Raw genomic sequence first — 26,417 nt, 5'->3', positions numbered from 1 at the left:
ATGTAATGCTACATCTGACTTGGCGGAGTCCCGTTAACTCCGGACTGCTTGTGCTCTCTTCGCGCTCCTGCACTTTTCCGCGACGCTTCTCCTTTTAATTTCGCGCATGCTCCGACCTGTGCTGTCCGTCGGGCACGCGCTTGTTCAGCCGCTCGCTCCCGCATGGCCCCGTTGTTCATTTTTGATTTTTCTCGAGCTCTGCGTGTTCTTTGTGTTTTTTCCTCTAAAGTCGCCATCAACAAACTTTGTTAAAGTGGCGTCGAACGATGTAGCTTTACAGGGCGCGTTCAGGTTTAATTTCCAGCAGTTTGTTTCCTACAGACAATTAGAAAAATTACTATTAGAAAAAAATTAAATGATTTTATTTTTTGTATTTTCTTATCAGGAAAGATGCTCGTGCGGTTTCACTGTAACAGGGAGACTTTGATTTGTTTAATGGGAAATAAAAAAATGCAAACATTACACAAGCTAGTGCTGCTGGAGGGATACAGTAAAATCTACAACTGGAATGGCACTACGAGTACATTTTTATGAATTTTCAAACGGTATTGTTTAATGTCTGTTATCCTTTGCAGCTACTTTCAGTATTTCTGTACACTTTGATACTTTAGCTTACTAGAGATGGCCGTGTTAAATGAAGAACAGGACTCGAGCCAATCGGGCTGTTTGTGTCGGACCACATGAAGCCATCAAAATACAAAATGTGAAAGCTGCAGAGCTCATCAGAGCCGCGACTCGACTATTATGGGCTGGAGCTCAACTGTCTGTCCTCATTGTTTAAAGTGGCAGTGCCACCTCAGAGACCTTGGTGAGCAGATTCTGATGCCCATGTTGGTGAATCCCTGTTGAGCCCACTCCTATCTTGCCCCTCAGACCCTCGTGCCACTAGGTGGTCTTTAGGTACGATTCCTGCTGAAGTCTCTTTTTAAAGGGCATATCCATCTTGTGGTTTTCCACCTCCTCAGATGCTCCATTTCTTTCTCAGCTGCTTATCTCTTCCTGCTTTGCTGACTCAGCTGATATCTCCGTGATTTCCACACACAAGTCCCATAGTTGCAGTTCATTAGTTTCTGGTTCATCTTGCAGATTATCCACACTTGATGTGGCAACAGACCCTTCTGTGTCAGCAATGCTGTCAGGATCAGTAAACTCTAAATTATACCAAGTTCTGCTTTGGCAGCCCAATCTAATACTTTATCTGTATGCCACCATCTCCGTCCACATATCTCACAGTTTGCTCCTTTTGTAGACAAACACAATGACTCCGTCTTAACCTGTGAGTTTGCTCAACTTCAACATCGACATCCTCTACTGAGACTGAAGAGTTTAGAGTCTCCTTCTGATCTCCAGTGTCTTCATTATCTGATGTAGTGTTAGATAAATCTCTCTCTTCATCTCTCTCTCTGCTGGTGGTATGTCGATTGTCACCTTTACTGTTGACTTTACGTAGTCTAGAATTGTGGGCCCTTCCAAGAGCACCTCCACATCTGACACATTTCACAACTCCATCCTGTCCAATGACATCTGCAGGTCCCTTCCATTCTTCACAGTCCACTCTTTTGTCATCCACTTTGTCTCAGATTTATCATTTTCAGAATTAACCTGTCTCTGGAGTGCTCTCCGTATTCGGTCTGAACACTCGGCTTCAGTAAATGCCCTTCTTGGAGTGTGCAGCACTGGAATATGTGCTCCACTGACACACTCCTAGTGGTGCCTTCTAGGGCGGGTGGTCTGTCCACAAGATCACAACGAAGATTTGGATTTCGACCAAACACCGGCTGATATGAGCTGTACCCATAAATATTGTGCATGGTATTCTTTACCATTAGTGCCCTGTGGCGCTAATCTGGCACTAACCAGTCACATCCAGTATTCTTTATCACTTTCTGTATAATTTCTGTGAGTGTCTGATTGTGTCTCTCAGGTAGTCCATTACCCCAGGGACTGTATGCAGTGGTGGTTTTTGTTTCAATGTTAAAATTCTCTGCCATCTCTCTGATTCCTCACCATTATCACCAAGTAGTTTCTGAGGAGCTCCATGTACTCTTATCTGAGAACGAATGAATGAATTGTGTCACAATTTCTGATGGTCTCTTTGTCTTTACATCACTTCCTGCACTAAAACGTGTGAATGTGCCAATGATGTGAAGACCCCGTACTCCTGTTTGACGTTCATGTCAGTCTGTAGCCGCAGTTTCATTGTATTCATAGGCTAGTGGCAAACCAACAGCTGCTCTGAGTTTGGGTTTGCTGTATTTCAGGCGAGTCTCACAATTCTCAACAATTTATTTAAGTAATGAAGTCCACTCTGCCTCTTTGATTCCTGAGCAGTAAAGCAGTTTGTGTAATCGGTCCAGTGAAGGAGGTCCACATTGGAGGTGAAGGTCAAACAAAGCCTTTTACTTCTCTCCTGCACTCCTGTTTTCTGAGACTCTTAGAATCTCACGTTCACAATGCTCATCGTTTTTATTTCTTTATCTGAGATGTTCACACAGTAATGAGCAGAGCTGGTTAATTCAAGAGTCACTGGCTGACTAAACATCACTGCTTTGTCATTTTAATTATCTAAAATAATGTCCCTGCCCTTTTTAAGGACGTTTTACTGAACAACATTGGCATTTCAGCTGGCACCACTTTTATTTCAGTGCCACATCGTGTCTCTCCAGTCTTTACAGGAATTGTCACTCGTTTGGTGGAATTCACAACTTTGCCACCTCCAAATATGAAAGCTCTGCTGTTTGAAATGTTTGAGTTCTTCAGCTTTTTGACTTCATTCTGGTCAGGATGACTAATGTCGTTGTCTAAGCATTTCTCTCCATAGACTGTGAGTGTGCCAGTAGAATCAATTACCGCTAATCCTAAAGATTCAACCAAAACACTAAATGTGTCTGAGTTTGATTCCTTTGTAGATGACGTGATGTTTCATTCTTCACAGTCCTCTATTTTCCAGTCTCCTCTGTTATTATCACCTGTTCATTTATTTTTGTGTATTCTTTAGCCCAGTGCTCTGACGATAATGCATTCTGATCTCCTACCATATTTGTCTAACAGATTATTGACTGGCAATGGTAACTTCTTCTGGCTGCGTTGAGAATGCCACCTGTTGTGTTGTCTGACTGGTGAAATACACAGTTTCATGTGTGACAGTAATGCCCATTGTCACCAGTCTTGACTTTACTATAAAAATTCTCATTAGCGCCAATTCCATTGAAGCAAAAGTAAGTGCCATCCGTGCTGTTAATGCCAGCTGCCTTTGGTTTGTATCTAAACACGCCATGTCCAGCAGCTTAAAAGCTCACACAGCATCAGGACAGCCATGTTATATCTACACATGCAGGTCACTCCATGTCACATCATCACACTTATGGACCTCAATGTCACAGATTTTTTTTTTTTTGTTCTTTATTTCGCCTTATACAATTTCTTGTATTAGGAACTTGTTAGTTTTCGCAACCCCCTTGGGGTCAGAGCGCAGGGTCAGCCATTGTACAGCACCCCTGGAGCAATTATAGGTTAAGGGTCTTGCTCAAGGGCCCAGCAGAGTAGGATTTCTTTTGGCAGTGACGGGGATTTGAACCGGCAACATTCGGGATACCAGCGCAGATCCTTAGCCTCAGAGCCACCACTCCACCCAGATTTTAACGAGACTTGGCCTGCTGATTTGGTCATCTGAGTGACCCATGGAACTGAAATTGCATGTGTCTGTGATCTTAAATCTCCTTATTATTGTTGATTCAAAAGTTTGAACACTGTGATGGATTAGGACTTTGACTGGCTATTTCTCTTTAAAGATAAGTTGATCAGAAGTGGTTCTCATGTCGTTTTAAAGCTCTTTTACAGCTCTCTAGTTTGTGAAAATACTATGCTGTCCCCAAAATGACCATGTTGTGAGTGATTATAATGTTACAATTTGAAAAGTAAAAAAACCTATTTTAAAATTGACCAATTGTTTACTAAAGCTACCTTATAATGTCATAAAGATCTCCAGAAAATTTGGTTTCATTAAAATCTGTAATGATGAGGTCCAAAAGTGTGATGATTTTACATGGAATTACTCATCAGGGTTATCTCTGCTCCAAATTGATAATCTAATCTACCATAGAAACTGCGCTCGCCCTTTTAATTCTGTAAAATCTGAATATCCTCATAGATACGATCCTTTTTCTCCTTTAAACACGACATCGAGCCTTTCTTTCAGAATAGTCGCACCTTCATCTTAGTTCAGGTCTTCTGCTCAAATTGACATCTCAATGCTGTCCCTGTAAGCGACGGTCCAACCCCAACTGTCTGTTTTTTATTTCTAAGCTCAGTAACCCGTGTCCATATTAAATCTTCATTTTTCCAGCTCTCGTATTTCTCTCTCTTGTCAAATGCAGTCAGGATTCTATAATTATTAGCCATCCTATACTACGAATGTTAAACTTAAATAACAACACAACCCCTTTGATGTTAGCCTCACACTTTTTATTCTTCTCTCTCATAAAACACACCCGTCACAAGTAACCTCCTACAAACCCACTCTCCTCAAATCCCCAAATGTCCTACTGTCAGTCGGGATGCAGTCCTGCAATCCCACAAATAGGAGCACATATATAAGATATAAAATATAACAACTTAACAGAATGAAGCTACCGATGCGCAGTTCAAGACCATCAAGGATATCCAACAAAGCCCTAAATATGACGGCTTTAATAGACCTGCCATTGCTGTGTCCAAACATGATGGTGACGTGTAGATAAAGTGTACTCATATCTACATGGTGGCACTGAAATGTATGCAAATGAAGGTCTGAAGTGCACTTTGATCACATCTGAATTGTTTGATTTGTAATTTTCAACTGTGAGGCAGAGGAGGAAATCAAGAGAAATGTGTCTTTGAACTAAACCTCACGGAAGGTTCTGTGACCCTGAAGTGTGCTCATTATTTTTACTTACTTTATGAAGTTAATTCTACACTTTTATTTTCACAGGGCTTTCCCATTTCACACGGCCATACACTGAGGTGTCTAATTGCCTTCAGCTCAGGGCTGTCCATGTGAGAAGAGAATCTGAGAAGAGAAGGGCAGACACTTAAAGAGAGAGAAGAGTTTCCCACAGAGCATGGCCTCTGCCAAAGAAGATGGCCAGGATGAAAGACCAGTGGACATTAAAGTAGAGGACTGTGAGCGGCTCACACCAGAGGATGTGCGTGTGAAGCTGGAGGATCACGACAAAAGAATTTCAGTTTTTAAAGAGGAGTGCAAGGGGGTGACTGCTGCCATTAAAGCTGAGGATTTGAATGATTTCTCCGTTGGTCTTGAATTTCAAAAGCATGAAACAACTGAGGATATTTTCAAGCAAGATGCCTGTGAAGAATCTCCGTCCAGTTTAGAGCTCTGGTCCACTAATACAGGACTACTGGCTATGCAGGAAAATTCTGCAGAGCTGAAATCAGAGTTATCAGAGTCTGAAGTGAAAATCACTGAGGGAAATGGGAGAGAAGGAGAAGAGTCACCTGGGAGTGTTGGAATGGGTGAGTAATGTGATTAAATATAAAAGAAAGAGAGCATTTATAAATTCTAACGGTGGTTGCTTTGATGTTTTTTTGAAGATTGAAATGAGAGTGGAAAACACGGTTAATTGAACTTGGATAATGACAACCTGCTCAGGTGCATGATAACAAACAATAGGTTACCTAATATATATATAATGCCGGAACCCTGCGGGATTTACTGTGGATGATCTGCAAGGGATTGAAAGATACAGTCAGTGCTCCTCGCCGTCCACTGGTCTGGCATGGAATTACTTTCCTCCAGGCTCTTTAGCTGTCTCCCAAATGCACGTGTGTGACAACCCCCCCCCCTTAGCCCAGACCCATCGGGTCAGGCAGCCTTGAACAAGATGTTGTGAAACTGAGAGAGAGAACACCGGTGTTGACATGGAGAGAGCCCTTACCATTAACAAGCAAAAACTTATACAGTTGGAGATCAGGAAACCACCTAGTAACCTACGGAATTGACTCCTTGTGCAGGGCCATCCGCTATAGGGGTGCATGATCCATGTTGTCGCTGAAAGCCAGGGACGACAGGAGACGGACACCAATGTAAAGTAAAAAGCAATTTCTTCATTCTTGGTGAGCAGGAGGCTACAGCAGTTGTCAGCTCAATTAGCTACAGATAGTCTCCTGTCAGCAGGGAGTTACCCTCTTTTTATATCCAGCTTGTTTACTAAACAAAAAGAGGAAGTATGGCAGTTTATTTGAGGTCACGCAGAGTTTGCAAGTAGCTTAAGATGACACATTAGATCAGCATGTGCAGAAGTACACGGTAGTCTTTAGATCAGAGGAACTGTCGGCACACTCACAGTCCCAGGCTTCCTACCCAGCTTAGGCTATGCAGTTCAGCTAGGGCTAAATTTGCAAGACAGTTACAGAGACAGCACTTTGCAAAACATGTACTTCCCTATTCTTCTGCACCATCAGGGTTATAACACTTCAATGCCTACGTGGCAGTTACAATTATTATTTCAGCTTATAAAAGGATTAATGTTGTACTGTCGGTTAATGCACAGCACATTCTTATTATAGCTTACATTTCGCACATAATGATCATGACACATAATAATTGGTTATACAATATCAAAGCTACCTTAAAAGTTAGTTTAGTACATTTGTCTTACAAGAATACACTCTTACAGCTTAGCGTCTGTATTAGGTTACATTTGTTCGATTGGCTTAATTCAAATTATTCTTTCTCATCCATCACAAGAGTGAATTCACGGTCCAACAGGTAGTACCTCAACTGCGTAATCACCCATTTAATCATAAGGGCTTTCCTTACCTGGTTTCCTAATCCAACAGCTTCCGGCTCAGGTACATGACACTATCGATACTTTGGCTCAGCACGGCACCCAGGCCTGTGTCTGAAGCGTCCATTTGGAGTATGAAAGGAAGAGGAAAAATAGGTGCTTTCAGTATTGGTGCTGACATAAGGGCCTGTTTTAGGTCACAAACTACAGCGTCTGTCTTTTCAGTCCATTCCACGTTGTTAGGAGCCCTCTTCTTTGTTAAATCATTTAAGGGCACCACTGTCTCCGAAAAACGAGGTATAAACCAGCAGTAATACGCAGTTAATCCCAGAAATGCTTGGATTTGCCGCTTGGTTCGTGGATGTGGCCACTTTAATATGACATCTACCTTTGAACACTGTGGCTTTACGGTGCCCCGACTCACCAGGTAGCTCAAATATTTAGCTTTTTTCAACCCAAAAAAATATTTTTTTGGTTTGATTGGAAGCCCGGCTTCTCCCATCGTGCTCAATATCGCTTCAACCTGCTTTATAGGTTTCTTCCATGTGCTGGAATAAATGACAGCTTCATCTAAGTAGGCAGCACTATACGAGTTATGAGGGTGGAGCACTTTATCCACCAGATGCTGGATAGTCACAGGAGCCCCATGTAACCCGAATGGAAGTACAAGACTGCCAGTGTCCACTAGGGGTGCTGAATGTGGTCTTGACATTAGAGGAGTCCGTTGACTTGAATTTTTGTTGTGTGGTCAAAAAGTTTGCCTGTCCAGGTCTCTCAAGGAGCTCGTCCACTGAAGACATTGGATAAACGTCAAATTGGGAGACTTGATTAAGTCAACGGAAGTCATTGCAAAACCTCCAACTTCCGTCAGGCTTACTAACTAAGACTATCGGACTGGACCAGGGACTATATCTTTCCTCTGCTACTCCTAGTTCCAGCATGCCCTTGAATTCAAGCTCCACTTCTGCTTTCTTTGCTTCAGGAAGCTGATAAGGGCACTCTTGAACGATAATCCCGTGCTCTGTCACTATGTCATGTGCAGTCAGAGTGGTCCTTGCAGGTTTTTGCTCACTACCTCTGGGAAGGATAGGATAGCTGCTTGCGGCTCCTGTCTCTGTCTATAACTTGGTGCCAAGTTAAGGATATTTTTCTGAGCAAAGAATGAGCGAGGCTGAGCAGGGAAAGGATTAGGAACCCTTTCCTTCCAAGGCTTCAGTAAGTTTATATGATAAACCCGCTCGCTCAGGTGATGATTGGGTTGTTTCACCAAATAGTCAAGGAGTCCTTTCCTCCCCTTAACTTCATAAAGGCCTTGCCAATGGGCTAGCAATTTAGAAACCAAAACCATGATACGATCCCCCGGAAGAAATTCTCAGAAAGTTGTACCATGGTCATAATAGTGGGCCTGTACTGCTTGCACCTCTTCCATGTGACTTTTTAATATAGGCTGAATTTTTCCAAATCAATTGTGACATACTCTAATATATTGGTAGGGGGAAGAGCCTCTCTTTCCCATCTTTCTTTCAAAATATCCAATACCAGTAACGGTGCACTGCACGATAATGTGCAGTGAATACACTTGACTTGAGCATTCATAGTTTTCAGACTCTTTCTCTTTCTCTGTTTAGCATTCATTTGCTCAGAGGTTGATGCGCTTCCTGCTTCGTGAGCAGCTCTTCTTTTCTCCACCCTGGCGGGCCACTGCTTCTCTTCTTTCATCGGCATCTTTTCACGTTAAAACTGAATAAGTTAGTTTTTGTGTTCCAATTACTTAGTATGTTTTCTTTCATTTTTTTCTTAAGCTGGCACTTAAGTATTCAATCTGCCTCAAGAATGATTTGCGATGGTGGTCGGGTATGAGAACGGCGCCCATACGCAAGTGACGCACCGCCGCCCTGCTGCACTCTGCCGAGAGTTGATTCTACAGTAAAATAAAATCATCACTCTGAAAGCGGATAGTAGACGTCGCGTAGTATATGTGTACAAAATTTCAAGTCAATACGTGAAACAGTTTGTGAGCTACAGGTGATTTAAAATCCTGGACAGACAAACGAACAGCCACGGTAGTGTATAATATAAGAAGATTCCCCGAGGTTGCCATCCATATAATAATTCAAAAGGCAAGAACCCTGTAGAGGCTTGTGGGACTCCCCGATAGGCAAAGAGCATGGGTTGGTGGTGCTGATACCAGTTCCTCCCATCCCTGCTGACCTGACCCCCTTATGAAGAATTTGTTTGAGAGTCTGATTAAACCTCTTAACTAGACCGTCAGTTTGAGAATGATACACCGTGGTCTTTAAATGCTTTATTTCAAGTAACTTTGCAGTCTCCCTGAATGTCTCCAAGTCCGTAAGGACTTCCTTAGGGATTCTGACACATGGAATGACCCCTATTAGTTCCCGTGCAATAGCCTTGGATGTGGCTGAGTTCAAGAGAACAGCCTCTGGATATCGAGTAGCATAATCCATGAGGACTAATATATATTTATATCCTCGGGGTGAGGGTTCTAGGGGTCCTACTATATTGACCCCAATTTGCTCGAAGGGGACATCAATCAAGGGAAGGGCAATGAGAGGAGCTCTGTCTTTCCTAGGAATTTGCTGTAATTGGCACTCTGGACAAGAGACGCAAAAACAGCAAACCTCCTCATTAATTCTTGGCCAATAAAATCAGAGCTTAATTTGCTCTTAAGTCCTAGGAGGTGGGCATGTACCAATTCATAGACCTGCAGTCGGTAGGCCTGTGGAATTAAGAACAGCTTCCTCACCTCCCCCTCATCCTCCGTTACCCGATATAATAGGTCATTTTCTGTCACAAAGTGAGGACCCTGTGGCATGAGCTGATGAGTGCATTGGCCAGTGACTAGAACCACTGCATTTTTCACAAATTACAGGGAGTCATCATTCAACTGCTCCCATCTGAAAGAAGCCAGTGTCTCTCTGAATTGAAATTGTATCTCAGAGAGAGGGTCCGGTCTGACCTCAAGGGGCGGGGAATCCTCCCGGCTCATCGAGGTGCACAAGTTGATGACGTATCCACCTGCGATGGCCCAGGAATCTCCCCATCCACCTCTTAGACTTCTGTATCTCTCTCCTCTGGCTGATTACATGGTGTGGAGACAGCTTGAGTCGGGTCTTTCCCATCTAGAAGTGGGCCTAAATTTTGATTGGGAGTATTCAGTAGTACGCCACATTTACTGTTAGATCAGTGCCACCCTACAATCGCCAAAAAACGTGGATTGGGGAGGACCGCTACGGGAAACTTCTTTAGCAATCCTCAATGACTGATGAAAAATAGGGCAGTTTTATATTTACAAATTTCTCAGTTGTGATTGCTGAAAGCCAGAAATGACAGGAGACGGACACCAATGTAAAGTAAAAAGCAATTTCTTTATTCTTGGTGAGCAGGAGGCCAAAGCAGCTGTCACAATCAGTCTACCGTTAACCTGCAGTTGATAGGGAGCTTCTTTCTTTTATACACAGCTTGTTTTTTCTTTCAGAGAGGAAACTTACACAATATTAGTTTTAATTTAACTTAAGAGGAATCTTAAAGCACGCCCACAGCTTTTAGGCAATCTACTTAGATTAGTTAACTGTTCAAAGCTGGTTATAGCTAGTTTCGAAATATCACAGGGTGTGTATGGATCAGCAGTTTTCTTTTGCAGAGGCATGCACTTTCTTCCTTATTTTGCACACAAACAGCAAAGTGTTAACAATATCTCTGCAGCTCTCCAGCAGTTCCAACCAAGATTCCTACCTATGCCAGCATAATTCATATTCAGCATTACATAAATACATGATTTTCCTTTTAATCATCACTCCTTGTTTCCTTCTTTCTCACTGTGTATACATGTTATACTGGTCTTTACTTTCATCCAGTGTCGCGGTAGTACATATCGGCATGGAGTACAATGGAAATGTAGCTGCTGGAATCAAGGAGAGCTTCAACTCTGAACCCATTTACAACTACTACTCCCGTATGTGATATCGTCAGAGGGTTTGTAAGCTCACATAAACCTCCCATCTTTCTCCACCTGTATCCCTCCTAGTTCCTGATTAGGTCACGCGCCTACGGACCCAGGGACTTCGAAACAAGCGACATAGTTTATAGGACATAATCCCCACGGTGTTCACCAGAGGACCGTTGTGCTCTCTCAGATTGTGAGGCTGTTTTAAATGGTTCTGTATTTTTTAAAGTCTCCCCAGACTGGCTGGGTGAGATATTTGGGTAGACTTTTCATTAAGAGGAAGCAGGCTACTTGCTGTACTATCTGAAATGTTGCACAATCGAATGACTGTAGCCATTGTGCCACTTGTTCCCAGAGAGCAAAAGCTTGCTCCTGGGTCGACCTCTCTGGATCGAATTCCCAATTTTTAATTCTTTCCACCTGCTGGTCTGGGGATACCCCATATTTATCTGGGATCTTGATCCCAATGGTGTAAACAGCTCTCTCCTCCGAGAGAATGCAATAAATCTCTTTTATTTTCAGCCCAGGAACCAGCCCACACCTATGTGTCCCTTCCACACACTCCCTTTGTTTTGTTACTAGCCCAGGTCTATATATTGGGAGCGGAGCCAGCTTGTACCATTCTACCCAACAAGCAAATAAGAGGGCTGATTACAATTTGTAACTAATCAACATCCACTTGATAACGATTTACATTTATGCACCAGCTCAGTAAAACTCTGTATCCCTTTCCTCCCATCTACCTACACATTCATTGAAAGGCTAATAAAAGGGATTTTAGTCGAAAAATCTAATGCCTGGTTAATTAATTGTACAAATAAATTGGTCAACAAACAGTCATACAGAACTATTAATCAACACTAAATATCAAGGACAACAGGCTGCCTTCTGGCAAGAAAAGTTCAGGTGTGTTTTCTTGTGTCCCATAATTTTTTATATTTACTATAGTAAAGATTAAAAGAGCAGAGTCTCAAAAATCTCCTCTCTAATATAAGAATAAAGCCTGTGTGTCCAGTCTCTTATAGAGCAGTCTGATTGGTCAGTTTGGCTTTGGTGACGTGGCGAGAGTGGAAGTGTCGGTGTGAGATGCATGAGGAGGAGTAAAGGTCTATGAGGAACGCTGAGAGATGCAACTTCAAAGACAGCAAGTATAAAACCAGACAGGAGCCAAGAAAGGCACCTCGAAACTAATGGCCGTCAGATAAGCAGGCTTTACAGGACTACCCTTGAGAAAAGGACCACTGGTGAAGAGAGATTAACACACGTGAATACAGAGGAAAGGTACTGAAGGCACATGTAGAGCAAGAGATGGTAAATGTTTTTAATTATTCCATTTCTTGCCTTGAACAGGTGCCGTGGCTAGTACATCCATAAATCCTGAGTAGTCCCCCTCTTCTGGTTAAAACTTCTTTTGTCTTACCTTGGATCAAGTATCATGGCCACTACATAGAGGGGCTCAGATTCTCTGCTGCTCAACCTTCTTTCGCCTGCTTAACAAAGAGATGGTTTTGACGTCTTTACACTTTGGTTTGACTTTGCACTTTTCTCACAGAGACTCTCTAGAGCCCTGGTGAATGGTATGACGTCCATGGCAGATGCACTCGATGAGCAAACTCCTCTTGTTCTCTCTTCAAAAGGTGTCGAGTGGTAGAACATATTTTGTAATAATTTTCACTGCGCAGAAGAGAAGATTGTGATGTTATAGTCAGCTAATTAAGCCAGTAATATCCATTTTTACTCCCAAAGGCAGTGTAACATACAATATGTACTGTTCCTGTGTGTGTCACCCACCTGCTATAACCTACTCATGGGCTGGTCAGGTTGTTTTTAAAATATCTTCAAACTGAGAGTAAGTTGAGGCAGAATGCATCAGGTGGCCAATTTTGCGTCTTCATAGAGCCACTGAATTAGACATGACGTGCTGTGACAGGACTCCTTGGCTCACCAGCAGTTGAATGGCGAGTGCCGTGCATGGCAGGCTGGTAAGTCAGCATCTCCTGTGGCCTTTGTGATATTCTTAGTTTTATCACACAGTCTGACATACACTTTCTATTTTATAATGTTTCCGGCTTGGAGCACATTGTGTCACTCGGCATCAAGAGCTTCAGTTTTATGCTGGCCTGTGAATTCTTGGCAGAGGAGAGTCGCTTGTTTCAGTTCAGAGTTTTCAATTGTCCAGCCTCAACATGGAGAACGGAGACATGCTTGAACTCCAAAGGTCATTTGTAAAACTGAGTTTAGTGATGTTATCTTGTAGAAGACTGCTGATATGTGTGTGCACAGTTAGATACACTTCCACCAAAGTAACATCTGTAAAATCCTTGTGCCCTGGCAGATGGAATCGTAGATCTAAATGATCTAGAAGGTGACTTCTTCCAGACCTGAAAGTGGAAATTGTCCAGGCTTATGAATTCCACTGTTTTTGCTGTCACAGTAAGTCTTTGGGTTTCTTGCTGTCCGTATTATAAGGTTGAGTTTTTTAAGTGCTGCGATTATTGGAGGCCGAGTGAGAGTAGGCGACTGAGGTAGACTAAGCTTGCTAATCGCCTCAGCCTTTGAACAGTTCGTTCTTCACACCAGTCCCTTTTGTGTTGACTTCTCAGATGCTGAATAAGGTTTGTATTGTTGAAAGTGTTAGCAGAGAATCCTCCATCACTGACGTCTTTTTCCACATATATTACAAACCGCAAATTTGTTATCTCTCGTAGGAAGGCAATAAAACTGTTAGACTGGTGAGGACGTGTTTCTGTATTTTGGAAATGTTGGAACTTTGTCTTGCATAAATTTTATCATTCAAGATCAGATGTTAAGATCAGCTAATTAGCTGATCACCGGTCAAGTCATTTGGAGTTGAAATTGGCAAATTTTGATTTGTCGTCAGTTGATCAGATCAGGCCTGTCTTTCACATATGAGAGAAAGGTAGAGAAATTGAACAGACAGCAGCAGAACATGTAAAGAACACACATGGAGTGGCCAGACCATAAATGGCACCTCAGTGTGAGGAAGAACGCCAACCAGTGTGCCACCACTTTAGTTGTATTGTCTCATTTATTTTAAAAGGTAGGTAGTGGTTAGGAGTTTGGATATCAAACCCTGAAGTTGCAGGTTCAAATTCAGCTTTTTTACATCATATGACCACGATCAAGTCATGTGACCAGCCTGTGCTCCAGTTGGAAAAACAAAAGAAATGTAACCAATTGTGTCTCAAATGTTATGAGTCACCTTGGATAAAGGTGTTGGGGGGGAAAAATAATAGTTAATATGTTTGTGTTCTTTCAGATTTACAGAAGAATGGCAGCTTCACTCCACCTTCATTTGGTCGGCCCTCTCTTCAATACACTGAGAAAAGTATGAAGAAATCAGCAAGAGAATCAGAGAACCTGACGGCAGCCTTTTTGCAGTGCAGTTCTCTCCCTGCTACTGGACCAACACAGACAGAAACCATCAAAACCAATCGACAACAAGTGGAGAAAGAAATCCAAATTCATACTGGAAACAAATGTTTGGAATGTGGCAAACAATTTGAACACAAAAGTAATCTTAATAAACATATGAAGATTCACACTGGAGAAAAACCTCATTGCTGTCCAGAATGTGGTAAGTCATTCTTAAGGAGAAGCCATCTTCAGAGTCACAGAAGAATCCACACAGGAGAAAAACCTCATTGCTGTCCAGAATGTGGTAAGTCGTTCTCAAGGAGAAGCAATCTTCTGATACACAGAAGAATTCACACAGGAGAAAAACCTCATTGCTGTCCAGAATGTGGTATGTCGTTCTCAAGGAGAAGCAATCTTCAGACGCACAGAAGAATCCACACAGGAGAAAAACCTAATTGCTGTTCAGAGTGTGGTAAGTCATTCTCCAGTAGAAGCTATCTTCAGAGGCACAGAAAAAGCCACACAGGAGAAAAACCTCATTGCTGTCTAGAATGTGGAAAATCGTTCTCACGTATCAGCAGTCTTCAGAGGCACAGAGGAATCCACACAGGAGATAAACCTCATTGTTGTCCAGAATGTGGTATGATGTTCTCAATCAGAAGCGTTCTTCAGAGGCACAAAAAAATCCACACTGGAGAAAAACCTCATTGTTGTCCAGAATGTGGTATGATGTTCTCAATCAGAAGCGTTCTTCAGAGGCACAGAAGAATCCACACGGGAGAAAAACCTCATTGTTGTCCAGAATGTGGTAAGTCGTTCTCACGTATCAGCAGTCTTCAGATGCACAGAAATATCCACACAGGAGAAAAACTTCATTGTTGTCCAGAATGTGGTAAGTCGTTCTCACGTATAGGCTATCTTCAGAAGCACAGAAGAATCCACACAGGAGAAAAACCTCATTGTTGTCCAGAATGTGGTAAGTCGTTCTCAAGGACATGCCATCTTCAGAGGCACAGAAGAATCCACACAGGTTAAAAACCTCATTCTTCTTTATCCACATGACAAAATCCATACTAAAGAAAAATCTCATTGCTGTTCTGAATGTGAAAAACGATTCTTATATTTAAGCACACTTTACTGCCACATCAGAACTCATACTGGAGATAAACCTTATTGTTGTCCTGAATGTGATAAGCAGTTCTCACAACAAAGCCCCATAAAAAGTCAAATCAGACGTCACACCAGAGAGAAACCTCACCTTTGCTTGGAATTTGGCAAACAATTCTCGCACCTTAATTCTCTGTATAAGCATAGGAAAAGTCATACTGGAGAGAAGCCTTAAAGTTGTACTGAATGTGGAATGTGCTTCTTATATAACAGTTCTCTTCACAAACATAAAATAATTCATTCTGGTAAGAAACAAAGCTGTTCTGACTGTGCCAAGCTTTTCTCAGACAGCACGACTCCTAAAAATCACATGAGAATTCACGTTGGAGAGAAACCTTATTGCTGGCCAGAGTGTGGAAAACGATTCTCACGTCAAACCATACTTAGGTGCCACAGAAGGATCCACACTGTAGAGAAGCAGTACACCTGTTCTGAATGTGGTAAAGGGTACTCTTCCAGAAAATGTTTTCAGAGACACACGCAAAGTCATATTGGAGTAAAGCCTGTCCCAGAAATGACAAATGATCATTTTCTGCTGAAATCCAGCTAAATACAGTCAAATTGATTGGGGGGCGTTTCGTGATACAGATGACAATGACCCAAAAAAACAGCCAAAGCAACCCAGAAGTTTATTAAAGTAAAGAAGTGGAAAATTCTTGAATGGCCAAGTCAGTCACCTGATCTTAACCCAGTTGAGCAGGCATTTCACTTGTTGAAGACTAAACTTCAGACAGAAAGGCCCACAAACAAACAGCAACTGAAAGCCGTTGCAGTAAAGGCCTGGCAGAACATTAAAAAGGAGGAAACCCAACATCTGGTGATGTCCAGGAGTTCAAGACTTCAGGCTGTCATTGCCAGCAAAGGGTTTTCAACCAAGTATTAGAAATGAACATTTGATTTCCAGTGATTTAATTTGTCCAATTACATTTGAGCCCCTGAAGTGAAGGGATTGTGTTCAAGAAATGCTTTAGTTGCCTCACATTTTTATGCAATCGTTTTGTTCACCCCACTGAATTAAAGCTGAAAGTCTGCACTTCAACTGCATCGGAGTTGTTTCATTTAAAATTCATTGTGGTGATGTACAGAAACAAAATTAGAAAAAAGTTGTCTCTGTCCAAATATTTATGGACCTAACTGTATAAGAGATAAAGGGAAGACAAAGCAGAAACACACAGAGATCTCTGCTGCCCCAGCTGTTCATTTGATAAATTAACCTAAAAATATAACGGATGTCACTTTGCTGCATGTCAGTATATCCTGGGGTGGTGTGTGAAGGACGCTCTATACTCTGAATGTGTTGGTTCAGGTTTCAGTTTGAGTTCAGCACCTTCTTCATATCGATACCCAAGACAACGTTTCTTCACGTCGAGACTACAAGCTGGAGGCCACAGGAGCTCCAATAAACTCCAACAGCAGGATGGACGATTAGAAAGCTCTGCTCTGAGAGAGTGTCAGCTACACAAAGCTTTAGCTTCATTTACTTGACAGAAAAATCCAAAAAGCAGAAGTGGCCCCTTCTGTACCCCCACCACTGAAGGTCACATTTGACCCCCTCACTACTTGTCGTTGGTTCACTCTGCTGGGACTTTCTGTATTTTGTAAGTTTATGTTTTATTTTTTGGCCACACTCTTTTTACATTTCATTTCATTGATGTTCTCAAATGTGTGAGTATAGCTTGACTCTTACAAGGACTTATCTAAAAAAGGTACATTGGCCATGAAATGCAAGAAGGTAGAAAAATATAAAAAGTGGAAACTACAAAATGAAGAGGTGACATCGATGAAATACACTCAGTGGCAGAGGTGACAAGGACAAAATCAGAAAGGACAGCCCAGAAAAAGCAGGTACCAACTGAAAACAAAAGAAGAAAGCTGATTGGTGGAACAAACTGTCAGTCACTCCTGAGTGGACTGTTGAGGAGAGCCGTGACATGCAGACTTCAGAGTTCATGTGTTTTTGATCTCAAATCTGTGACCATGCACTGAATAAGTCTGGTATTTATTAGTTAGCATATTCTGAAACTGTAATGTCATCACAAAGATCACACAAACACTTACTGTGACATTTGTGATCAATCACTTGTTTGATTTTGATGGCACCATTCATCAGCCCTGTATAGAGTGCCACTTCCAGATCGGCAACCCCACTGCACCCCGTAGCACATTTGGAGTTTGGGACTGGAGTACAAAGTGGATGGCACTCTGAGAAGGACAGACTTGTAAGACGTGAACAAAGCCAGCTGCCCTCCCTGGTCTGTCTTCATTCAGAAGGACTCACCTGAGTGGTGGGATTGTTCTGCGGCGCTCCTGTTAGCTGACATTTCATCAGCTTGCGTTCTGCGTTTCATCTGATAGCCAGCAGAGTTAATCAAAGATGAGCCAGGCCTGTTACAATGTGAATGTTTTTGACATTTTGTTTTGCTTTAAATATTTTTTCTGCTTCTTTACTTTGAGTTCTTGGAGGCCTTGTACATTAGAGATTATTAATACATGAGCATTTGGTGTTAATAATGAATTGACAATTAATAAACTGTTTTTATTGCAAAATTGTAAGTGTGGCCTGTTGCCATTTTGTAGCTTTACCCTTCTTGACTGTGTTGGTAGGACGTGTTGCACTGTTGCCTCCATAGAATTAAGTGCCACATCACCGACGCTCGGCCTCACACCCTTCATCACACGTGAGGCAGAATCCAAGATTGAGGATCCAACTGTTAATCCGCTTCAGTGTGTGCTGTTTTAGGACCAGCCTCTAAAAGGTCTTCATGATGTATGAAGTAAGAGCTACTGGTCTGAAGTCCTTAGGGTCACTGGAATGTCCTTTCTTTGACACTGGGACCAAACAGGATGTTTTCACAGCTGGGGAACCTTCTGGAAGTTCAGGGGAAGGGAGAGAATGTGTTAAGCACTACAGAAATGTCTCTCTTACTTGGATCCTGTTATGTAACGAGATCTCCACAAAGGCTTCTTCTGGTCTTACTTACATCCACAAAGCATCAGTCCGGTGGTCATTCACCAGTGTGCAGTGTGGTGTATTGACATGGTGGTCTCATTAATTGGGAAAATGAAGGACTCACAGGTCTTAGATTAAATATGTACAACCTCAGATAAGAACAAAACAGTTGGGAAGGTATGGAAATTGCATATATATATATATATATATATATATATATATATATATATATATATATATATATATAATGCAGTTATTCTTAAATGTACTTTGAATTGTATTTCATTGCAGACCCAAGACATTTCATGTTTTCTCTGCATACTTCATTTTCTGTCTTAATGTTCTTCCATTCCTTCATTTCAGACCTGTAACACATTCCAAACAAGTGGGGTCGGTAAAGCATTCACCATTTTGTAAAGTCGCCATTCCTCCTCATGACACGTCAAAGATGTTTTGGCACTGAGGATACCAAGTGATGAAACGTTTCTGTTGCTGTTTTGTACCATTCTTCCTCCAAACACGTCTTAAGGTGTGCCACAGTATGGTATCATCGTTGTCATATTTCTCGTTTCAGAATTCTCCACACATTCTCTACTGGGGACAGGTGAGGACTGCAAGCAGGCCAGACCAGTCACCGTGCCCTCTTCTTCCTCAGCCATGTTGCTCTAAAATGTCAATGTACTTCTCTGCATTAATGCTGCCATCACAGAAGTATAAATGGATGCTGACACAACGCCATACCATGACAGGCCCTGCAGGCTTTTGGACTTGTTTCTGATAACAGTCTGGATGGTTCAGAGCACACAGCGTTCATTTCTTCCAATTAAGATCAGGAGTCCTGATTCGTCTGACCACAATACACACTTCCACTGTGCAATGGTCCATCTCAGACCCCTCTGAGCCCAGAAAAGTCGACGCCACTTCTGGCCCTAATTTGACCCCCCGTCCCAACTGTTTTTGGAATCTAGTGCAGGCCTGAAATGCAGGAATTTTCTGGATTTTCTCACCAACCGCCCCCCAGTCTGTCAGGATGGGCAAACACACATCCTCCACCCTTACCCTGAGCACTGGTGTGCCACAAGGATGTGTACTAAGTCCCCTTCTCTATGCACTCTTCACCCATGACTGTCAACCCATCCGCCAGTCAAACATTATTGTTAAATTTGTGGATGATACGACTGTCATTGGGCTTGTAATAGACAACAGTGAAGCTGCATATAGGGAAGAGGTTCAGAATCTGACAGCATGGTGCAACACCAACAACCTGGTCTTAAATACCAACTGACCAAAGAAGTGATTCTGGACTTTAGGACCACTAAAAAGACCAATCACAGTCCAATAACAATCAATGCAGATGCTGTGGAGAGAATTTCCAGCTTTAAGTTTCTAGGAGTCACCATCTCAGAGGACCTGTCCTGGGCTGACAACAACTTGGCTATAATAGGCAAAGCACAACAACGCCTCTATTTTCTCAGGAAGCAAAGGAGAGCTGACCTCCCAGAGAGGTTGCTGGTTAATTTCTATAGATGCAGTATAGAGAGCATCTTAACGAACTGCATGATGGCCTGCAGGTACAACAGCTACACCAAGGCTGCTAAAGAAGCCCTGCAACGGGTTGTAAAAACAGCAGAGGCCATTACTGGGACTGAACTGCCATCATTCAAACTCGTGTATAAGACTGGCTGTGTGAGAAGGGCCAAAAACATTCACAAGGACAAAACTCATCCTGGAAATTCTTTGTTTGACCTCCTCCCGCCAGGCAGACGCTTTAGGTCAATCCGTGAATGCACAAACAGACTAAAAAAGAGCTTTTAACCATCTGCGATAAACTTTCTGAACTCTGAATCTCCTCAGTCTGAGACCATTTTTAATTGAATATGTGCAATAAGCCATCCATCCATCCATCCTCTTCCGCTTATCCGAGGTCGGGTTGTGGGGGCAGCAGCTTGAGCAGAGATGCCCAGACTTCCCTCTCCCCGGCCACTTCTTCTAGCTCTTCCGGGAGAATCCTGAGGCGTTCCCAGGCCAGCCGGGAGACATAGTCCCTCCAGTGTGTCCTGGGTCTTCCCCGGGGCCTCCTCCCGGTTAGACGTGCCCGGAACACCTCACCAGGGAGGCGTCCAGGAGGCCTCCTGATCAGATGCCCGAGCCACCTCACCTGACTCCTCTCGATGCGGAGGAGCAGCGTCTCTACTCTGAGCCCCTCCCGGATGACTGAGCTTCTCACCCTATCTTTAAGGGAGAGCCCAGACACCCTGCGGAGGAAACTCATTTCAGCCGCTTGTATTCGCAATCTCGTTCTTTCGGTCACTACCCATAGCTCATGACCATAGGTGAGGGTAGGAACATAGATCGACCGGTAAATTGAGAGCTTTGCCTTATGGCTCAGCTCCTTTTTCACCACGACAGACCGATGCAGAGCCCGCATCACTGCGGACGCAGCACCGATCCACCTGTCGATCACACGCTCCATTCTTTCCTCACTCGTGAACAAGACCCCAAGATACTTGAACTCCTCCACTTGAGGCAGGATCTCGCTCCCAACCCTGAGAGGGCACTCCACCCTTTTCCGGCTGAGGACCATGGTCTCGGATTTGGAGGTGCTGATTCTCATCCCAGCCGCTTCACACTCAGCTGCGAACCGATCCAGAGAGAGCTGAAGATCACGGCCTGATGAAGCAAACAGGACAACATCATCTGCAAAAAGCAGTGACCCAATCCTGAGTCCACCAAACCGGACCCCCTCAACACCCTGGCTGCGCCTAGAAATTCTGTCCATAAAAGTTATGAACAGAATCGGTGACAATGGGCAGCCCTGACGGAGTCCAACTCTCAATGTAAACGGGTTCGACTTACTGCCGGCAATGCGGACCAAGCTCTGACACCAGTTGTACAGGGACCGAACCGCCCTTATCAGGGGGTCCGGTACCCCATACTCCCGGAGCACCCCCCACAGGATTCCCCGAGGGACAAGGTCAAACACCTTTTCCAAGTCCACAAAACACATGTAGACTGGTTGGTCGAACTGCCATGCACCCTCCAGGACTCTGCTAAGGGTGTAGAGCTGGTCCACTGTTCCGCGACCAGGATGAAAACCACACTGTTCCTCCTGAATCCGAGGCTCGACTATCCGACGGACCCTCCTCTCCAGAACCCCAGAATAGACTTTTCCAGGGAGGCTGAGGAGTGTGATCCCTCTGTAGTTGGAACACACCCTCCGGTCCCCCTTCTTAAAGAGGGGGACCACCACCCCGGTCTGCCAATCCAGAGGCACTGTCCCTGATGTCCATGCGATGTTGTAGAGACGTGTCAACCAAGACAGCCCTACAACATCCAGAGCCTTGAGGAACTCCGGGCGTATCTCATCCACCCCTGGGGCCCTGCCACCAAGGAGTTTTTTGACCACCTCGGTGACCTCAGTCCCAGAGATGGGGGAGCCCACCTCCGAGTCCCCAGGCTCTGCTTCCTCATTGGAAGGCATGTTATTGGGATTGAGGAGGTCTTCGAAGTACTCCCCCCCACCGACCCACAACGTCCCGAGTCGAGGTCAGCAGCGCACCATCCCCACCATATACAGTGTTGACACTGCACTGCTTCCCCCTCCTGAGACGCCGGATGGTGGACCAGAATCTCCTCGAAGCCGTCTGAAAGTCGTTCTCCATGGCCTCCCCAAACTCCTCCCACGCCTGAGATTTTGCCTCAGCAACCACCGAAGCCGCATTCAGCTTGGCCTGCCGGTACCTATTAGCTGCCTCCAGAGTCCCACAGGACAAAAGGGACCGGTAGGACTCCTTCTTCAGCTTGACGGCATCCCTCACCGCCGGTGTCCACCAACGGGTTCGGGGATTGCCGCGACGACAGGCACCAACCACCTTACGGCCACAGCTCAGGTCAGCCGCCTCAACAATAGAGGCATGGAACATGGCCCATTCGGACTTAATGTCCCCCACCTCCCTCGGGATGTGGTCGAAGTTCTGCTGGAGGTGGGAGTTGAAGCTACTTCTGACAGGGGGCTCTGCCAGACATTCCCAGCAGACCCTCACAACACGTTTGGGCCTACCAGGCCTGACCGGCATCCTCCCTCACCATCGAAGCCAACTCACCACCAGGTGGTGATCAGTTGACAGCTCTGCCCCTCTCTTCACCTGAGTGTCCAAGACATGTGACCGCAAGTCCGACGACACGACCACAAAGTCGATCATCGAACTGAGGCCTAGGGTGTCCTGGTGCCAAGTGCACATATGAACACCCCTCTGCTTGAACATGGTGTTCGTTATGGACAATCCGTGACGAGCACAGAAGTCCAATAACAAAACACCGCTCGGGTACAGATCGGGGGGGCCATTCCTCCCAATCACGCCCTTCCAGGTCTCACTGTCATTGCCCACGTGAGCATTGAAGTCTCCCAGCAGAACGAGGGAGTCCCCAGATGGTACGCCCTCTAGCACCCCCTCCACGGACTCCAAAAAGGGTGGGTACTCCGAACTGCTGTTCAGCGCATACGCACAAACAAGAGTTAGGACCCGTCCCCCCACCCGAAGGCGGAGGGAGGCTACCCTCTCGTCTACTGGGGTAAACCCCAATGTACAGGCTCCAAGTCGGGGGGCAATAAGTATACCCACACCCGCTCGGCGCCTCTCACCGGGGGCAACTCCAGAGTGGTAGAGAGTCCAGCACCTCTCAAGGAGATTGGTTCCAGAGTCCAAGCTGTGCGTCGAGGTGAGCCCGACTATATCTAGCCGGAACCTCTCAACTTCGCGGACAAGCTCAGGCTCCTTCCCCTTCAGAGAGGTGACATTCCACGTCCCAAGAGCCAGCTTCTGTAGCCGAGGATCGGACCGCCAAGGTCCCCGCCTTCGGCCACCACCCAACTCACACTGCACCCGACCTCCTTGGCCCCTCCCATAGGTGGTGAGCCCATGGGAAGGGGGGACCCATGTTGCCTCTTCAGTCTGTGCCCGGCCGAGACCCATGGGTGCAGGCCCGGCCACCAGGCGCTCGCCATCGAGCCCCACCTCCAGGCCTGGCTCCAGAGTGGGGCCCCGGTGACCCGCGTCCGGGCAAGGGAAAACGCCGTCCAAATTTTTTATTTCATCATAGGAGGTTTGTGTAACCGCTCTTTGTCTCATCCCTCACCTAGGACCAGTTTGCCTTGGGTGGCCCTACCAAGGGCATAAAGCCCCAGACAACAGAGCTCCTAGGATCATTGGGACACGCAAACCCCTCCACGATGATAAGGTGGCGGTTCGAGGAGGGGATGTGCAATATACTAATGTAATACAATACAGTGTAGAGTATGTAATGTACTATTCATTAACAGGTGCAATAACAATTTATGCTGCCGTACTTTGAGCAATAATAATTTGCTCTGCTTACTTGATCACTTAACACTGTATACGACATATTTGGATTTATTTGACTTTTCTTTAAATGCACCTTGGGACTGTCACAAAAGGAATTTTGTTGTGTTATACAATGACAATAAAGTGCCTGAACTTGAACTTGAACTATAATAACAAATGAAATGAAGTTGAGCAGACAGAACATGAGATATCTTGCCTTCTTACTGTCTGCAATGAAATCAAAGTCCATGTACATTTAAGAATCTCTGCTTTTCTGTTTTTTTATTTGCCTTTTCCATCCCATCCCATCTTCTTCTAATCTGGGGTTGTAAACAGTTGACGTCAGAAGTTTCCAGACACTTAGGGTGAATTCTTTCAAACTCCCTTCACCTCCACAGATTTTCTACACACAAACTGTACATTTGTCTTCTAGTTTAACACGTCTACATTGTCCGCGGTGAAAGTCATTTCTTCCAACGATGTTCATAGACCTCGGAGTCTTTCACATTTTATTGACCATATCCCAATTCCAGGAGGTCACAAGTAGTGGTGGTCTGCTCAATACTGACGTGTCGTGTTGATCTTTCAAAGTACAGATGTTTGAAGTGTCACTTCGAGGCTGTATTATCGTGGGATTTCCCTCTCCTTACCCTTTACCTCTTTTCTTTAAGGGTCAGTGTGCTCGTCAAGTTCGTTACCGGGTTGGTCTCCTGTCGCACTTTAAGATGAACACACACAGACAGAGACATACGCAGACACACAGACCCTCACCACACAAGTACCGTATGAAAGACGTACACACAGCACGTTATCCACAGCACTTTAACACACACGAGTGCCGTCTGAATAACACAAGCACAGTCCGCTCTCCCCAGCACTCCGAGAGACTATCATAGGCATGAACAACGGGCGATGTCTCCGATATATCTCACACCTAAATATCACCTTTGGTATCCGAGAATATATTCAGACATACAAAGGCTCAACATCCCCGGCTATCAGCCATTTATCAGCAGTAAATGTTTGACTTTAATGCACTCGTCATTACTGGGCTGAGCTCTTCATCCACAGCTCGATAAACCTGGCAGTTTGGATCATATGGCACTTCACACTGCGCCAGGCGCTCTTCACAAATTTCTTTATTACCTCAATCACTCTGGATATGAAGACAAAGTATAGAAAATTAAAAGCAGTGAGGTGTTTATTAAAGAGCAATAATACCAGTAGAGAAAAGCATTAAACACACCGTGGAGAGCAAAGTCTGGATATATATAGTCTTTAGGAAAAGCTTACAAAAGTTAAAGATGTCACAGTGAATGTCCAGGGCAGCGTTGATGGAGCACTCGAAGTTCTTCATGAGATGCTGGGCTGATGATCACATGACAGCGGTGGCACGTGGCTGGTGCCCTCAACTGATGTCATTCTGTTCTCTTCCTCTTCTTCTTCTGAGATGAGGCCTATCTATATATATATAAATTGTTTTCGTGTTTGAAACAGAAATTACGTATGACCACGCGATATGTAAATTACGTATTACGTATTGCGCCCCGAGTCTCCCTCTCCCAGTCCTCCGCTCTGGACTCCAGCGCTGAGAGACAGACAAAACTGCCACATTGTAACTTTTTTTTAATTCCCAGTACTTGATAGTAGAAGACATGAAGAAAACAGCTTTGCTTCTTTCCACTTTTTAACTCTGCTGAGCTGTAAACCGCCTTCAGCGGCGATGGGTCGTAAGAACAAAGTGGACGCTAAGAGGCGCGGTTTAAATTTGAATCACATGGGATGTGTTGTTCAGACGGCAATGTGAAATTAACACCTTTAAGCCATCCACCTGTACCGTTGTTGTCTCTTATTTCTGGCGCAAATCCACATTCAAGTGATTTTTTACAGAACATTACGAAATACAATTCGTGTTTTCAGATGACATCGTTTGGCAGCACGGCTCCTACCGAACATTCTAGGTTTATGTCAACATTTAAAATACCGGGGCAAATCCTCCAAAAAAATTTATTGGGGAACTTGAGGAACCACCAACATCGACAAAAAGAGTCAGGTTACACAGAGAAAGTGAGACAGAAGCAGATCGAGAGAGAAGGCTCGCTGATCAACGTATACAACAATCACAATTGAGGGCCTCACAAACACCCGAACAACGTGCTGAACAGAATCGAATTCGACGGATGCAGTATTCACAGGCTACCACGTCACACAGCCGTCAGGGTCTGTATATGGAGGGATTCAATTATAACATTGAAGAAGATGATTGCCTACATCCAAAAGTTACAATAGGAGAAGTGGACATCGTCTGTCAGTACTGCCAAGCAAAGAAGTTTAAATTTGAATCACGTGGGATGTGCTGTTCAGACAGCAAGGTGAAATTAACACCTTTAAGCCATCCACCTGAACCGTTGTTGTCTCTTATTTCTGGCACAAATCCACATTCAACTCATTTTCTACAGAACATTAGGAAATACAATTTGTGTTTTCAGATGACATCCTTTGGCACCACGGCTGCTACCGAAGAGTCTGGCTTTATGCCTACATTTAAAATACGGGGGCAAATCTATCACAGAATTCAGTCATTAATGCCGTTGCCTGATGAGAGCCACAAATTCCTCCAAATGTATTTTTTTGGGAATGAAGACGAAGAAGCAACATTACGTTGTGATACAATTCCTGGTACCAACAAAGAAATTGTTCTTGACATCCAAAAAATTATGCATGAACATAATGCGTTAGTGAAAATGTTCAAAACCGGTCTCGAAAGAATGCCGACAGATCAATACAAATTAATCATCAGAGCAGATAAAACTCCAGTTAATAAGCAT

At 44.2% G+C, this 26,417-nt stretch overlaps 2 protein-coding genes and 1 long non-coding RNA gene across 6 annotated transcripts in view; 1 reads left to right on the top strand and 2 right to left on the bottom strand.

Annotated features, from left to right (window-relative positions):
- LOC114652525 (zinc finger protein 501-like) overlaps positions 1–26,417 on the top strand; it is a 312,019-nt gene that overhangs the window by 400 nt on the left and 285,202 nt on the right. Inside the window, exons 2-3 of one of the 2 annotated variants that reach the window (XM_051927947.1) lie at positions 4,970–5,511; positions 14,033–15,509. In XM_051927947.1, the coding sequence (XP_051783907.1) occupies positions 5,100–5,511; positions 14,033–15,165 (1,545 nt within the window). In that variant the 5' untranslated portion in view covers positions 4,970–5,099 and the 3' untranslated portion in view covers positions 15,166–15,509. Of the gene's footprint in view, positions 1–4,969; positions 5,512–14,032; positions 15,685–26,417 lie in introns of both variants that reach the window. The other variant, XM_028802902.2, reaches the window with a different exon arrangement.
- Positions 1–26,417, bottom strand: part of LOC114652426 (E3 ubiquitin-protein ligase TRIM16-like) — a 1,019,527-nt gene that overhangs the window by 897,997 nt on the left and 95,113 nt on the right. The window lies entirely within an intron of this gene.
- Positions 14,326–26,417, bottom strand: part of LOC127527867 (uncharacterized) — a 38,804-nt gene continuing 26,712 nt past the window's right edge. For both annotated transcript variants that reach the window (XR_007935031.1, XR_007935032.1), the window contains exons 3-6: positions 14,834–14,917; positions 14,666–14,749; positions 14,498–14,581; positions 14,326–14,413 (exon numbers count right to left, since the gene is read on the bottom strand). This is a non-coding gene — a long non-coding RNA (uncharacterized LOC127527867). The remainder of the gene's footprint in view (positions 14,414–14,497; positions 14,582–14,665; positions 14,750–14,833; positions 14,918–26,417) is intronic.

This window comes from Erpetoichthys calabaricus, chromosome 5 (assembly GCF_900747795.2).
Source record: "Erpetoichthys calabaricus chromosome 5, fErpCal1.3, whole genome shotgun sequence".
Taxonomy (NCBI): Eukaryota; Metazoa; Chordata; class Cladistia; order Polypteriformes; family Polypteridae; genus Erpetoichthys; species Erpetoichthys calabaricus.
Note: the sequence above shows the minus strand (reverse complement) of the source record. Positions and strands in the feature narration are given on the sequence as shown.